This window comes from Corvus brachyrhynchos, unplaced genomic scaffold (assembly GCF_000691975.1).
Source record: "Corvus brachyrhynchos isolate BGI_N302 unplaced genomic scaffold, ASM69197v1 scaffold115, whole genome shotgun sequence".
Taxonomy (NCBI): Eukaryota; Metazoa; Chordata; class Aves; order Passeriformes; family Corvidae; genus Corvus; species Corvus brachyrhynchos.
The window spans coordinates 5,267,324-5,283,476 of NW_008239553.1; the positions used below are offsets into that span (position 1 = coordinate 5,267,324).

General features: G+C 46.2%; 1 protein-coding gene across 1 annotated transcript in view; it reads left to right on the forward strand.

The window, feature by feature from the left end:
* CD82 (CD82 molecule) overlaps window positions 1-16,153 on the forward strand; it is a 40,919-nt gene that overhangs the window by 10,689 nt on the left and 14,077 nt on the right. The window contains exons 2-3 of the mRNA XM_008639395.2: window positions 9,117-9,198; window positions 14,566-14,638. Of these exons, the coding sequence (XP_008637617.1) occupies window positions 9,136-9,198; window positions 14,566-14,638 (136 nt within the window). The 5' untranslated portion in view covers window positions 9,117-9,135. The remainder of the gene's footprint in view (window positions 1-9,116; window positions 9,199-14,565; window positions 14,639-16,153) is intronic.

Below are 16,153 nucleotides of genomic sequence, written 5' to 3' on the forward strand. Positions count from 1 at the left end.
TTCAGGTATTGTGTATTAGCAAATGATCTATTTGGCAAAACCCAAGTTTCCTAAGATTACAAATAGTAGAGGGACTGTTTCTGGTAACAAGCCAAAAGATTAATCCCCTTGTGGCCTGAGGTACTTTCCTGTGCCAGTGGGACTTCTTTTCACTTTCCAGTCATGATGGATTTGCAGTACTCTTCCAGCTCTACTTGATCTGTGGGCTAAAGGGTTAAAGCCTCTGCTTCTTGAGATCAGTGCCTTGCTATCAGCAAAGGATCTGATATAAAGCATTGTGGTATGATTAAAGTAGACTACTAACCTGTCTCTTCTGTTGTTCAAGGAAGATTACTTAATTCTAAAGCTTCACAGTCATTTGGAATAACAAGCCAGAGGCCTCTTCTGTTTGCTTTGTGGTGGGTTTTGGCTTTTTGGTTTGTTTGGGTTTTTTTCCTTTCTGCCATTTGAGATCATGTGAATGTACTCCAGGGAGAGAGGTCTTAAGGTGAATCCTGGTGCCAGAAGACACTTCCATTCTCCAGTGGGCTGGTCTGTCAGCTGCAAGGGACTTCACTGCTGCGGTGAGTTGGCTAGTTTGGCAGGGTGTCTCCAGAGGGTTAATCTGAGAAGGACAAGGGAGTGCTCATTGTCCTATGCCCTTCTGAAGAGGCAGTCTCTGGTGCTTTGACTTCTAGAAGTGTCTGGCTTCAGCTATGAAATGTACTCCAGGAGAACCTGCAATTACTGGGAATGGTGCTGGGTAAGCTCAGCTTCCTTCCCATGCTGGGTGCTGGTGCCCAGGCTCTGCTCAGCCCCATCCACCTGTCTTTGGAGGCATGTAGTCTGAAGTCTCAATAAGCAGAGGGGAGGTGGAGAGAGACGTTGTTTGTTTAAGGGCTGTGCAAGTTGCTAAGCTGGGGAAAACTTCCTGCCCTTGAAGTAAAACTACTTTCTCTGCTAATTCCTGAAAATAATCAAGAGAATAGGAAACCTCATTTCCCAGGTCAAGCAGATACTGTAACTTCTCAGAAACATGTTTGTCATGGGCATGCTGAATCTAATTACCCTCTAGTTATTTACCCTAGTGTCTGAGAAAATGGAAGTAACTGAAAACCAGTTTGTTTGGAAAGGGAACTTTACAGTAAAAAGTCCTCGACCTTGACCTCTTGCATTTTATGGGAAGAGGAGGCAGAAAAGATAAAAATCAGTTATACTACCTGGCTCCTACCTAGGTCTCACAGTCTCTGTTGCTGTCTCATAAAATAGAAAAAAAGGCTTTCTTCCTGAGTGGATTGTGGTAGCTTTTGGGTGCTCTGGCAGGAGGGGAAAGCTGGTGGGTCTGAGAAAGGTATCTCCAAGCCAAGTGGCATTGGGAGGGATATTGTGCAACTTCTTGGAGGAGATTCGTTGACCTCCAAGGCATTGCTTGCATGAGAAGGGAGACAGGGGAGTCTGTCCTGTGCATGTACTTGCACCTGTTATTTGCAGGCTGATGACTGGCATGGAGAAACACTTTGAAGCATCCCCTGTGCTGCAGAACCATGCTGGGGAGAAGCTTACCTGAGCACAAGCAGAGTGCTGCTTTTCTGTGCTGGTCACCCTGCTGCAGTTCGGAGTGCAGGTCCTGCTCACAGGTTGTGCTCCTCTGTGGGGAGGTGTGGGGCAGGCCAGAGCAGGGGACTGCTTTTGACACACTGGTGCCACTGACAGGTGTGGGAGCTGGTGGGCACATCCATTTCAGAGGTTAAGTTTGCAGCCTGACAGCTCCAAGTGTAGAAAACAAAGCTGAGCTGGTCTCGTTGTTGAAGCTGTTAAAGAGCCAATGTAGTCAAGTGACAGAGTTGCCCAACCAGTTTTGTGAAAACTCTGCATTTTTACTGCTTTGTACGCTGGCTTTAGTTAGTGTGGAGACCTCTTTCTGGACCTGACCTGCAGAGCTTGTTGCACAACTAACATTCTAATACGTGGTAATTAAAAAGAGAAAGTCCACTAAACTGTACTTTTGGTTATTTCTTCTGTCTGCTATTTTTGGTAAGTTGATTAATTTCCTTTACTTTCTTTTTGGTCTTTACTGACTTCTGGGACAGTTTGTGGGGTTTTGGGTTGGTTTTTTCCTCCCATTTTTTTGGCAGAGTTGTATCTCTGGTCTTGATGCATGGAAAGTTCTGCTTAAATCGTAGAAATGCTGTCCTGCAAATACTGTCATGCTATGCAAGCATGAGTGTGTAGAAAATAGCAAAGAACTTTCTCAATTTGCCAGTTGTAGGGACTGAAGACCTGCTTAAATGTTGGCTTTCAAACTGAAGTGTGAAGGCCAGATGTTCTCAAAACCTATTGCACTGCTTGTAAATACTGAGATGAAAACAAACGCTTCTAAAACCTCTGCTGGTCTTTGATACTGAGCTGCGAACTTGGTTTCTTTTTAGCGATATGATAGTGGTTTATAAATATCTGATCACTTCCTGTCGAGCATCAGAAGTACATTTCTAAAATACGCATTTCCTTTTTACAAGATGCACAACATGTGCTCGCTGTGATAAAACATACCGAAAAATCTGAGCCGTTGTAGGTAGTCCTACGGGTGCTTTCTAATCCAGGATCTTGCTGGAGGATGCAGTTGCTAGTCAGATAATTCACACAACAGTATATTGACTACAGAAGTCAGGCAGAAAAGCTGAATGTCTCACCAGGAGCAAGTGTGAGCTGATGAATTTCCTCAGAAACTGTTCTGAGAAATCTGTTCTTTCCAGGGTATTTCTGCAGTACTTGCAGCCAGCTGTTGCCTTGCTCTAGTCTGCTCTCTTTGCCCCAGGAATAGCAAATGCGGAGGGACTGCATGCACGTTTGAGTCTCTGTCCTGCAGATGTCTTGCAGATGCTGTTCGGGTCTCACTGTACATGTCTGTGCTGGTAGTTCAAAGTTTGCTGACAACTAATTGTGATTCTGCAGTTTGCAGGCTGTTGTAGCTGGTCTCTCTGTTCTTAGCCCTCAGATCATCTCCTCTACCTTGAAGACAATTGCTTCTGCTTAAGAAGAAACTGTCTCTAGTAGTGGATGGAATAAGAGAGGGTCTGCTGTTTTGTTCTGTTTTCAAAATTTGTATTATGCAGAAATAGTTTTCCACCTTGTACTGACACTTTCCTTCAAAAAGAAGCCGTGTATCACTGAGATACACACGTATAAATATATAGAAAATATGATATATATATATACACCTTAATTTTTAGGATCCAGCTTCTCCCTCAATCCTTCCATTGTAACTTGTGAAGAGATGCTATTTGGAAAATCTCCACAACAAACATAATCTTGTTTACGTTTTCAAGGTCATTACACAGCTGGTATTATCTCAGTGAAGCTTAAAGGAAAGTTCAGTGAATTTAGACTTGGGTCATTCATCAGCTCTGTGGTTATTTGCTTGCCAGAGACAAGATGTACCTCCCAGGTGTACTGAAAGTCCAAGGCCTTTGTATATTAACGTCAACAAGATGAACTCCTTAGGATATTCTTTGTATGTTAATGGGGCTGTATCTTACAGTCCCTGCCCTGAGGGCAGAGATGTACCTGGTTAACAGGAGACTTAGTAACTCTGTCATTGTTCATTAACTGGTACTGTTGTGTGAAGCTGTCCTGTCCCATCAGTCATGATCAGGAGACTTTCTGATTGCCCAATGTCTGTTCTACATGTGCATGGACAGAGAAGCAGCTGGCTCTTAGGGTGCAAGGGCTCAGAATCCTGCAAAAAATAACCTGTTTCCTCCTCTGCCCCATGGCTTTCTGAGCCGCCCCTTCCCCAGTCTCTCCTGCATGGGGATGTCTGCCTTGGAGCTGGAAGGTGACCATTTAGTGAGCAACTTATTTAGTGTGCTGGCTTCTGTAGGTCTCTGTCCAGCTATAGGTCTAATCTGGTTCTGGCTTCTGGGTTGGGATAATACTGCAGCAAGTAACTGCACTGGCCTTCAAAATGGCCTCAACCTCATGCAAATTACTGTGGAGATAAACATCTTTATGGAACCAGCAGCATGCTGATCCCTTTCTAGGGACACCTGCTAGTTGCTTTGGGCAGAGGGAGCCGGTTATGCAACCCGAGTACAGCAGTGGGAGCTCCTCCATCTCCAGGATTTCTTGGTCAATCTGTCTGCGAATGAACCCAGCTAACTTTGGTCGATGTTAGGTGTGAGAAGGAAAAAACAGGGTGGTGAGACCAGATCAGGGACAGCTTTAGATATTTTAAGTGTTCAGCCTTGTAATATCTTGAGGGAAATGTTGCAATGTGTAAGACTTAGGTAAGTGAGGAAGATGGTGCTTGCTTCTTGTGTCAAGAAGCACCTGCAGTGCTTGAGGTCAGCTGAGGCTGCTTTGGTGCTTGCTTCAGTGGACCAGCTGGACTTTCACCCAAAGATCCCACCTTCCACATCAGATGCAAGATGCGAAGAAGGATCAGGAGCCTTAGGGAATGTTGCAGATCTTTAGTTGATAGTGCTGGCTGCTGCATCTCTGCATCTGTCAAACTGGAAGTTTCTCCTTGAGCAGACAGGAGGGATAGCAGAACTGAGCCAGCATGCCAGCCTTACAGGGCGGTCGAGGTGTTTGTGGGGGCAAGGGAAATAACTTGTGAAGGCCAAATCTGGTGCTAGTTTGAGCTCATCCTAGCCTGGTAGAAGCTGGTAGTAGGGCATCCTGTAGGGTCTGCCTTTTATGTCCCCTGGTGTTAGAGCCTGAGGGGTGGTGGTGGTGGAGCGCAACTGGTCAAAGTACACAGAATCAACCTGCAGCTTCTTTGTAACCAATCATTTCCTTTCCTTAAGCAAGAGGATCTGGGGAAGGGGGGGATAGCATCCTCAGGCTATGTAGATGCAGTCAAATGTGAAACCGCTTTACCTGAGTTGGAGTACTCGGACTGACTGTCAGAGCTCAGTGCTCTTGGGAACACGTGTGCTGTCCTTAAGGGTTTGCATGAACTTTGCACTTTTTTGTTGATCTACTGAGATGGTGATTTCCACAGCTGTTCTGCTCTGGTTTGCTTTCTGGTTCGCTTTCTGGTTCTTCTTCCTTTTCTTTCATCGCACTCATAAATGAGCCCCTTATTTGTGCTGTACAGTAACTTGGCAGCTGAGGTGTTTCAGCTGCCAGAGCTCATCAGGGAGAAACCTGCAGAGTGAGCGCAGGGGTGGTGCTGCAGAGGAGGGCTGAGCCCTTCCCAGCAGAGCTGCGTGGCCCAGGCATGTACAGCTCTAGCCTGGGCCAAATATCATAAACTTCACTGAGCACCAAGCATGCAGTGCTTGCTGGGTGGAGGCAGTACAGGATCTAATTGGATAGAGCAGAATTGCAATTAAAAATTAACTTAGCCTCTCTGCCCCTTGACTGGTGTGGTTATAATGTCTGTGCATGAATTTTCCCCCTCCTGCCTCTGTGGCCAGTGGTGGGGTCGGAAGGCAGAGGTATTCAACTCTCCCCATATCACCTGTCCTTCTCTGGGGTCACCTTTTACAGGAGGGGGGCTGGGAGTTTCACAGGCCCCTGTGACAAAAATAAGCTAATCTCTGAGCTGTGAGGGGACTCCTCTGCAGTTACTAACAAAGCAGGGCTCTGTCTGCAGTTCTTCAGGCACATGTGTCCTGGATTTTATATTCCTGCTCCACATACATGTCTTGCTGTCATTGCTGTTGCTGGGAGAACGACAGGCCTGAGAACTAGAGGTCATGGAGGGGGCATGAAGCCATCCCCTGATGCCAGTCTAGCCTGAGCAGATCTGTTCCATTTCCTCCTGGTAGGAAACCCCTGAGTTCTGGATCAATTGATGCCTTCCTGGAATTAGTTCTCCCTGAAGGTCCTGGGACTGAGCCTGGGCTGAGAAAGGCCCTGGATCAACTACACAGCAGCTGACCAGGCTGTGTTGGCAACCAAGTTTTTATGGCAGTAGTGCTTCAAAGCAACACACTGCATAAATAATCCTGCATATCTTTACAAGATGGAGAATGAGAGGTTGGGAGAAAAGGTGATGGTCTCTTATGAAATCCTCTGCAAAGCTGGCATCAGTCTGGAGAATGGCAGGGAAAACTTGGATGTGTACATACAGGATTGTTGAAAAGAATGGGTGTTGCTGCTTGGAGATGAAAATTCAAATGGTCAAAGCAGTAGGAGTGGAGAGGGAAAGGAAAAAACAAATAATTGTGGACAATCAGTGGAATTTGAAAACTGAAAACTTCATGTATTTAACCTCTGCATGCATTGCTGCAGGACATTAAGGCTCAAAACTTGACCAGCTTCAGAAGGCAAATGGGCAGCTCTGATTGCAGCTCTGGCTATGGTACTTAAGCTGGTTTTTTGCTGCCAAGTGGCCTGTGGATATGCCTGGTTTTGATAACTCCAAGCTCATCTGCTTCTAAACCTGACCTATCTCAAATTTTGTTGAGCTGCTGCTTCTACTGTATGACAGTGTTGCTAGTCTTGTGACTGCATAATTTCAGAAGATAGAATTTTGAGGAGTTTCATTGATGTAGTGAACAAAAATAAATTAATTTGCAAAGAACAGAAAAGTGGAAAATCTTTAATACTTCAGTGGAGCTCTAAAGTATCTTAAAAGCTCAAAGGTTTTGCTTTTTCTCTTCTGACTTGAAAACTGTGCTTTGAATTACTTTGTGTCTAGGAGCTATGAAGGAGATGTGTTGCCCTGTGGCAAGAAGAGAATGGTGCATAGTGCTGTAATGCACAGTTGGGGTTTGCTGTTTGTTTTGTTTTGTTTTTAATAAACATTGAAGATGGTATGTCTTTAACAAATAGCTAGGAGTAGAAGAGCTCTGCAAGCAATATCTTACTCTTGTTACCTCAGGCATATCTTCTTCCACAGTAAACTTGCTTAACTGCCTAATTAGCTGAAATAACTTTTATAAAGGTCCTCACAGTTCTTCAAATCTCTGTTTTCCTGACTAATGAAAACAGTGTGGGCAGAGTTGGAAATAGGCAGCGTATGGCTTTTAGTGCTAGGAAGCAAGTCAGTGAGTACTGGGAGTTGCCCCTCCAGTTTGAAAATGAGGAGGATTGCACCTGGGATCAGATGTCTTAAGTTAAGAAGTCCAGTGCGTTGTGCAGGAGGTTGTTACCTAGCTTAGTTCTTGGCTAGGTTAAAGAGGAGAAAAATATTTGTAACCCCCACAACAGAAATTCATCATTGCCTAGGGATCTGGCTGCCTTCACGTTCTGGTTAGACTGCCAGGCTCCAGTTTGTGATGCTATTAAGAGGAGATGTGTTCATGGTGAAGCCAGGAAGCAAGCCAGCTGGATGGGAAAATTTGCATCTTAGTTATCCTCTCCAAGTGCTCTCTTAGGTGTTGGTACCTTCCAGGACTAGTGGCCTGAGAGAACGTTTCTCCCACAGAGGAAAGGAGGAATTCTGCCAGCAGAGAGCCTTCATTCACTTTTCCTAGGCTGGTAGTGATGCAGCTGTTGTAGAGTGCATCTGTGCTGGAACAGAACCTGCTCATAACTGGTGGCTGCACCCAGGGGCACTGGATATGGGAATGCTGTGTGTTTGGTATTTGGTGTACATATGGACCAGAAACTATTACAGAGCTTTTCCATGGTTCGTTTGAAGGACCTGTTTTTGGGTGCTGCTGGCTTTGTCGCCTCTGATCTGACGAGTTAACTGAAGAAAATCTGACTCACATGCTGCTAACCTGGCTGTGTAGTAAGCTCCTTAGGTGTGATGACTGCTATACAGATGAGATTTTTTTGAGATAAGTCTGTAGCACAGCTGGCTGACATTTTATATCTGTGTTGCTTTCCCATCTCAATAACATCTTGCTAGGTGCTGTGCAGTGATGGGCTTAGCACAGTCTCTAGCCATGGCATTCCCTGAAGTTAGAGCAGCAACTTCAGCCACAGAGTTCAGACTTCTGCTCTCTCCTGGTAGTTTTAGGGTGACCATTGGTTGTTGGGAAGGCTAGCCAGTTAACAAGGCCCACATACCAGTTTAGCTCCAGAGTTAACCTAAATATTTAATAGGATTAAGCAAAAGCCTTTGATTGAAACAAAAGAACGTACTGGATTCCAGTGATCCTTGGTACACCCAGGCTGACAGAAGAGAACCTTGCTGACCTTGCTCTCTCTTGGGGCTGTTTCTTCCCAGGCCAGACTGGTGACCCCAGCCTGGTATTGCTGTTTCTCTGGCTGGTGATTCTTAAAGTGGCATGGTCTGTTTGGAGAAAGGAGCTTGGTAGAGCAGATTTTAAGGAACTTAAAAGTTCTCTGTTGTTTATATAGGAAACATAACTGAGTCTGGGGAGGAAGGAGAAGCAGGAAAGCTGACAGCCACAGAATGGGTCATGCTGGAAGGGACCATCCAGTGGATCATCTGGTCCAACCTCCCTGCTCAGGCAGGGTCATCCTAGAGTGCATGACACAGGATTGCCTCCAGATGGTTCTTGAATATCTCCAGTGAGGGAGACACCACACCCTCTCTGGGCAACCTGTTCTGGTGTGTGGTCACACACACAGCAAAGGCGTTCTTCCTCATGTTCAGGTGGAACTTCCTGTGCACCCATTTCTGCCTGTTGCCTCTTGTCCTATTGCTTGGCCCCACCAAGCAGAGCCTGGTTCATCCTCTGACACCCTCCCTTCAGATACTGACAGACATTGATGAGGTCCCCTCTCAGTCATCTCTTCTCTAGGCTGAACAGGTCTTACTCTCTCAGCTCCGGCCCCTTAATAATCTTTGTTGCCTTTAATAATCTGTGTTGCTACAGAAGCTCCATGCATCTGTCTTACTGCTGTCAGGGAATTGAAGTGGCTTGCATCACTTTCCACCACCAGTGGTAGCTAGGGTTGGTGTTTTGGTTAATGCCACTATTGCAAAGTCCATATAAATAGTGATGGAATTAGCAGTGTATTTGTGATTGAATCTGTTCCATAACTGCTGATAGCTCTGTGTCACTCTCCAGGAGATCTTGGCAGCAGTGGTGGTGGTATCCTGCTTTGCTGTCCTGAAAAGGCAACTCAGATATTCTATGCTGTCTGTGCACGTGCTCTGAGACCCACCAGATGATCCAGAGCTCTGCACAGGGTTAGGGTGTTGCTCTGAAGCTGCCCAGAGGACCTGTCTGTAACAACGCATTGTCTGTCTGCTTTCCCCTTAGGTCCTGCAAGTGAAAGAAGATGGGGTCTGGCTGCGTAAAAGTCACCAAGTACTTCCTCTTCCTTTTCAATCTCCTGTTCCTTGTAAGTATTGTGAGCATCTGTGGAGTAAGAAGGAAGGCCTGGACCAAAATTAGCTGGAAGATGGGGTTTTTTTGGGGTTTTTTTTGGGTGTTGGCCTAGTCTCTTCATTAAATAAAATGGCCACAGTTTTGGAAGGAGGGAGGGCAACCCCTGAAGCTGAGGGATGTCAGAGCTGCTCTGTGTGTCTCAGGTAAGCCAAGCAGCTCCACTCCCAGTACCCACCTGCTGCCTCCAGTGCAAACAGCTCCCTCCCTGTGCTGGGAGGAGAAAGCAGGAGTTACGGGTTCTTTCTGGGAGGAGAGTTGTTGTAACTACTTTCTCTGACACATCTGGAGCAGCAGCTGAACTGTCCCTGAGCAACAAAGCTACAAAGCCTGCCAAGTAATGGCAGTGCCCTCCTAAATAGGCCAGGCAGGCTTCAAAGAACAACTCTAATTTTGTTTGAGTCCCAACGGCTGGTTTTGATTTGTAACAAGATGAATTAGTCCAAGTCTCCTGTTTGAAATGGAGTTGGGAGGTGGGGGAGACTGGGACAGGCTTGTCTGGGGAAATAAAACAGCCCACTGGCTGCAGTCATTTTCAAGTGTGAGGCTTAGCAAAAGGTGAACTCCTTTTGGAACAGGTTGGGTCTGGGAGGGCCACACACATTCTTGCATGTGTCTTTCTGATGCTTAGATATTGTGTGACCTGTGGATGGTGATGGTACTCTTAGTGATGCCTTCCTGCAGTGGAATGGTGTAGTGGGGAAGTGCAAGGTTTCAGCTTTCCACATGTCAGCCAGAAAATAGCCTGTCTGATATCGTTATCCTTTGTGCAGTGTGTAAGGAAAAGGAAGGGTCAGGCTGGGAGAGGAGGGAGGGAAGTAAATCATGATAAGGTGAGCACTGCTTTCTAGTCTCTGTCTCTGTCCCTGCACACAGCTTCACTCCTGCTTCCTGCATGGCTACACTGTGCTGGTAGCACACAGGATGAACTTGAGGCACATCTGGATCTGGTTTCCCTTGGCTTACTGTGCTCGCTCTTTGCTCTCTGTGTTTACTTCCATCCTAAGTGTAGTTAACTGCAGTCTTATGGTCCGAAGCCAGAGGTGTTCAGAGCATCCATGGGGAAGGCTCTTGGGAGGGAGAGGAGAGGTATTTCAAGTGCCGCTAGGTCTTTCTGAGTATGATTTAGTCCACTTTAAAGATAGGAAAAATCATCTGAGTCCAAACCTGTCCTCCTACTAGTGCAGGACTCCTCTGCAGAGATCAGCATCCAGTCTCTCTCCTCTGTTGAAGTGATAAATTTTAAGCAGCATATAACAACCAGTCTACCCTGGGAGCTGTATTTGTTAAGACAGTGTTTGAGTCTTGCTGAAGCCCAGTAGCTGGGCACTGTCTGGTTTTCCTTTATGCCCAAACCTCGGTCTGAGTTCATTAGCTAATCCCTGCATAGAGAAAGTTCTCTCCAAGAAAGCCAGCCTAGCATGTAGGAAAGGAGGAAGATGACAGCTTGAAATACTACAGTACCATACAACACTGTCACTGTTTCTGCTGTATGCTGTCAATGGTCATTGTGACATCTCTATTCCACGTTGGCTGTCTCTCCCTGCTCTGCTGAGCCGGGCATGGTTGCAGGCAGCCTGTAGGGATAGATGTGCTCTCGGGAGGCAGAGTTGAACTGCTTTGTTGGGCTGACCCACATCCGCACTGCACTTTCCTATATTTTGCAAGACTGTGGGGATTGCAGGCACTGAATCCATCTCTGGGTCCTGGAGATGTTTGAGAACTCCTGTCTGGGTGGCAAGTGATTGGAAGTAGCTGTTCTTTGTCTTGCACACACCCTGCTCCAAGCCAGCTCCTCTGGTGTAGCACCCAGACCCCCTCCGTCTTGTGGAAAGCTGATCTGATTCACTGAGCTGGGCCTGGAGAGCAAAACTGTAGGGTAGGATGTATTGTGAGAAGGTCTGTGCTGACTGAAGGGAGAAGCTGCTTTAAATGAGCTCTTTAACCCTGCTGTGCAGCACAGGCACTGTCTTCCCCTCGGACTGCTCTGTCAAAGTGAGGTCTTCAAAGCCACTGCGTTCTGGCTGAGCTTGATAACTCTCTAGAGTGAAGATTTTCAGTGTGCTTCTGCCTTGACTGATGGCAGGCTTTTTGCATGTGCCAGATGTTGAGGAAGGTGGCATACATTACACCCTCCCTCTCATAGGAAGTAGTTGACCTGAGATGTTTTTCCATTGTTGTTGTTCAAGGTCTGAATTGGGGAGGGTAGTTGGTGATTCTTGAGCTTGTACAGTGTGGTAAAGCAATATTAGTCTAGCAGAGAAACTGCTTGTATTGCTGTGAGCTGTCAGCACAGACAGGTTTTGAATACCTTGTGCTGATTTCCAGAAGCTGCTGAGCTTTGGTGAAGAGAGTGCTTGTGCAAAGGTGAGCACTATGCTGCTGACAGAGCCCTGTGTCTGCTCTGACCTTGAGCTGAGCCTATGTGATTGTACCTTGTGCAGGCCAGCCCTTGCTGGCTAAAGTGTGTTCTTCAGCCTTGCTGGTGATTGAAGCCTTTAGAGACATGCTGGTGCCTCTTTTTAGAAGTTAGTCATTGAAATAGCACTTCTCTACAGCTTGAGGTCTGTGAGAAGGTCGCTTGCTATAGCTGAAGTAGTTCGGGGACTTAGTGGTATTTTGCAGTCTTGGAGCCTTAACTTCAGGGAAGGGTTTGACCTGCTTTGGTTAAAGGGAAGAAGGTTACTTGGATTGCCTGCCTGCTTGCTAGAAAAGATAGCAGATAAGTTTGGAGTATAATCTTAGTTTCCTAATCAGAATTTAACATGTCTACCTTCTTGGCTAGCAGACATGTGCTGCAGCACATGCTTCTCCTTAAAGGAAAAACAGGTCTGTGAGACAAGTTTAACAGTCTCTGGAAAGTATTTGTTTGGAATATATCTGTCTGTCCTACTTCTAACCCTTCAGTAAATGCAGCAGAAGGCTACCACCTAAAGCAAGAGCCTTTCTGTTGGTCCCTGTGCCAGTCTCAGTGTTGCGTCACGCAATCCGAGCATGAAGGAAAGCAGTGCTGGGCAAGGACAGCTGGGAACCCCCAGATGTTCTTTCCAGAAAGATGAGTCAGCTCTATCACAGCTTAGTTTTTCCAAGCCCCTCTTGGCTAGCTCTCTGTGGGAAACTGCTGACCCTGTCTTGAGGGATCTGCATCTTTCTGGCTTGGGTGTAGAAGGAGATTTTGCTGAAACTGGGGGTGACACCTCCACCCCCCGGGAGGAGGGGAGGCATGTGTTCCCCATTTCAGAAGTTTACAGCAGTGGAGCAGAGGAATTAAACTCCATGGAAAGCAGATGTGTTTTTTTCTATGGAGGGTCTGAAGCCAAGCCAGTGGCAGAAGCAGCCTTGCTATGCAATGTAAACTCCTGAAGATGCTGAGCAGAGATACTATCCTCGTAGGAAAGTAAATATACTTTTGTTAATGGGACAGTGTTTTCTCCCTGTAGTTATTGTCTCCCTGCCTTCCCCTTGTAGTGTTTTCTGCAGCCGCTCCTGGCATATGCACAAGTTGTGGACTGGAGCAAGGATCAGAGTGAAAACAGGCCTTGGATAGTCTGAGCATCTCATAACAAATAACTTCCCAGGAATTCTGCTCAGCAGCCCTTCTGTGTTTTGTCAGCAACAGCAAAACTTAGGTGACATTTCAGGGTCAGTGAACCAAAAGGGATGTCGCATATAGCCCGGTTTGCATCTTTGTTAAGACAAATGTTTATTAAAACTATAGTTTAAATGTGAGACTGCCTTAAACTGTCTATTCAGCAGTTCTTGATACCACCACGTTTGAGAGAAATTTTTTAGGTGTCCTGGTTGTTGCATGTTCAAGGGGCCTTTCTAGCTTGATCAGCAGACTGAGCGTTGCGGGTGTGGCACGTTGGGACAAAAGGCAAGGGGGAATTCTTTTTTTCTGGGATACAACAGCTACGTGCTTTCTGAAGCTGAGTCACTGTGCTCTTCATAGGTGGGAACTTGCTTGATGACTTTCTAAAGCTGTCCCCAGAGCTGACTACATGTTGCACCTTCTGCCAAGATGAGACAGCTTGCAAGCAGCTTATTTCAGGCTGTGGCTTTATCTTTGTTCAGAAAAGCTTCTTTGTATGAGGAGCTGAAGCCTAGCGTAAACTTTCAAACTGCTGAGCCAATGCCTGTCCATACAACCCTCTGCCAGCTTGCTTCAGGTGGTGGTTTGGCGTTTTCCTTGTCTCCCAAGTGTTAGAACATTATCTAGTGAAGCACAGAATTGCAATCTCTCTTTAGCCCTGTTACTTTATTTCACTTCATCCTATCTTGAAATCCTGCTGATGTGAGAACAGCTTCTTGGAGTTCACTTGCAGTTCTTGTCTGCTCCTTGTTTCTTCAAAGCCTGTTTTAGACCTTTGCACAAGTGTTTTCCAATCCTAGTTGGCTGAACAGCGCAAGTTTCAGGTTCTTACCAAACCTGAAGACTTGCTGATACTTGAAAGCTAAAACAGAGCATGCTTGCCCCCACCTTTCTAAGTGAGATGAGAAAATGAGTGTGTTGCTTGACTGCTGAATTCAGTGTCTGGATTCAGATGAGTCCTCAGAGGGGCATATTGCTCTGCTAATCCTTGCCCTAGATAAGACTGTGTGGTGAGCAAGGCAGAGGCCACGGCTAATGTTTCGTAACTGTTGACTCTGTTGGGGCTCAGATGTGTTGGCTTGGGGGGCTGAGGTATTCTGGCACAAAGTAGCGGCCAATCCGAAATGCCTGAGCTTGGCTTTGGAAGGGGTGAAGCATTTTGCTCAAGGGAACCCGCTGCTGGATTTTTGTCTTCATGGTTTGAGGCCATAGCATTGTAACAGAGCCTGACAAGCCAAAGTTTTCCTGCCTGGAGAGGTTCCCGGTGCCAGATATCTAATCCTTTGTCAGCTATCTTCCAGCCTGGCCCTTAGAGTCACGGGTTTGTCTATTAAAAAAATATTTAAAATCATATGTGTTTGTCTTGTCTTGGTTCTTCACAGAAGCAATGCACTTACCTTTTGCTTCTGACAACAGTGTTCTAGCAGCAGGGTGTCTCTTCCTCAGACTGTTTTGAATGGTCCTCCTATACAACATCATGTGCTATGAAAATACTGTGTGAAAAACTGCCAAGCAGATCCTGGGGCTCCTGTGCAGTTGCCTGAGGCATTCTTCCTGTAGTTGTGCTAATCCTGTTTACTCTGGGAGGAGTACCGTAGGGGAGATGGGTGGGAACAGCAAAGGAATGATTGTTTTTAGTCTGGAAGTATGGATAATAGTGACTGCCTCCTCTTATTTGTCTAAGCTTATAATTTACACAAAACCATGTATGTTTTGTTCTTGCTCTTTCAGATTCTGGGTGCTGTGATCCTGGGGTTTGGAATATGGATCCTGGCCGACAAAACCAGTTTCATTGCGGTTCTACGTAAGACTGCGTTTCTTCATCTTCCTTCTTTTTCTGAGTTGTCTCTACTCTGGGGGGCTGTGTTTGACCATGGTGTAGTCAGGAATAGCAATACTTTTGTGCATGGTTTGTGGCCTGAGCAGTAACATGGTGTTTAGCAAGATGAGATTGTTATCAGGAACACGGTGAAAGGGAGCAATCGTGGAGACACAGCATTCCTCTTAGTCTTGTGGATTGAAACACCAGGGCCAGACTGAGTGAGACCATTGCCTCTTCAACCAACAATCCAGATATTTTGTCTTGAACATAGGGGCTAATATTTCATCCTATTTTCACTGCATGCTCTGTGTTTCCACAATGGTTTCCTTATTACCATCATGTGCAAAGGCCCCCAATGCCTTAATGCAGTTTTGCTGTGCGAGTCCTCCATGCTTCCACTGCTTTCTTTCTGTAATGATCTATATTCAATTTGAATGTTTTAAATGCCAAAGAAAGTAAGTACCTGGTTTTATTGGTGCTTTATGTACATTGAAAGTAGACGCTGTGTTTGTTCCTGAGCAGTGGAGGATGCTGATTTGGGGGGTGTGGCTGTGTGAAGCCTTTAGTGCTTTGACTTCTAAAACATACTCTTACATACACTTGATGAGACTTACCGTGGGCATCAGAGGTGTTCTGTGTTGTGCAAGGAGCTTAGCTTCCTTTCCCTAAAGTCAGCCACAAACTTTGACTTGAGTCTTAACAGAGGGTCTGCTTTCTGCAAAAACCAAAAAACTAAGCTGGTTTTCACAGGACTGTAAGTGGCCTTTCACCAAATGAGTATCTCAGCTCTGTCTTTCACAAGATCCTCTTCCTTTGAGCTTTTTCCTAGAAACACTTCAAACTTTTCTGCTTGGTGGCTCTGGTTACTTGTTGTCACTACCTCCAGAATTGCTGAGTTGGGCAGCAGCCTCAGACAGTACAAGAGGGCTGCCTGCATGTGGGGAATGAACAGTACTGGCATTCGTAGCCCTGTTCCCAACGACACTGATTCTGCAAAGGGCTTTATCTCCCAAGCCCTGCTGAGCACCCTGGCCTGGTTTGGAAGGTGCTGGGTGGTGAAGACACCCCTGCTAATACCACACATGCAGATACTGCTCCTTACTCTGCTTTTGTGCTGTGGCATCTGGCTTGCTCTTACAGCACTAGAAGGTCAAGAAGCACAACAAGGGGTGTTGGTTAATAAAGTAGGGGCATGAGCAGAAACAACTTTTAATACACGGAGGCTAAAAGGAGCCTGTTGTGGCCTGGCTGTTTGCAGTACCCCTTACAGTCTGAGGTGGGCTTAGTACCAGTGTGTCAGCAGCTGATTCCCTCAGGTTGATGGGTGTTGCAGCCACTTGTGGAGGGAGAAGTCCCTAAACTTGGCTCCGTTTCTTCCCATTTACTCGGAATCTCTGCTAACAGAGCATTTAAGGATTTAGTTTCCTTCCTGGAGATTTCCAGTATCAGCTCTCTCCCTGCCCCCTCACTTCCTTTCCCATGCCTTGCCTCTCTTTC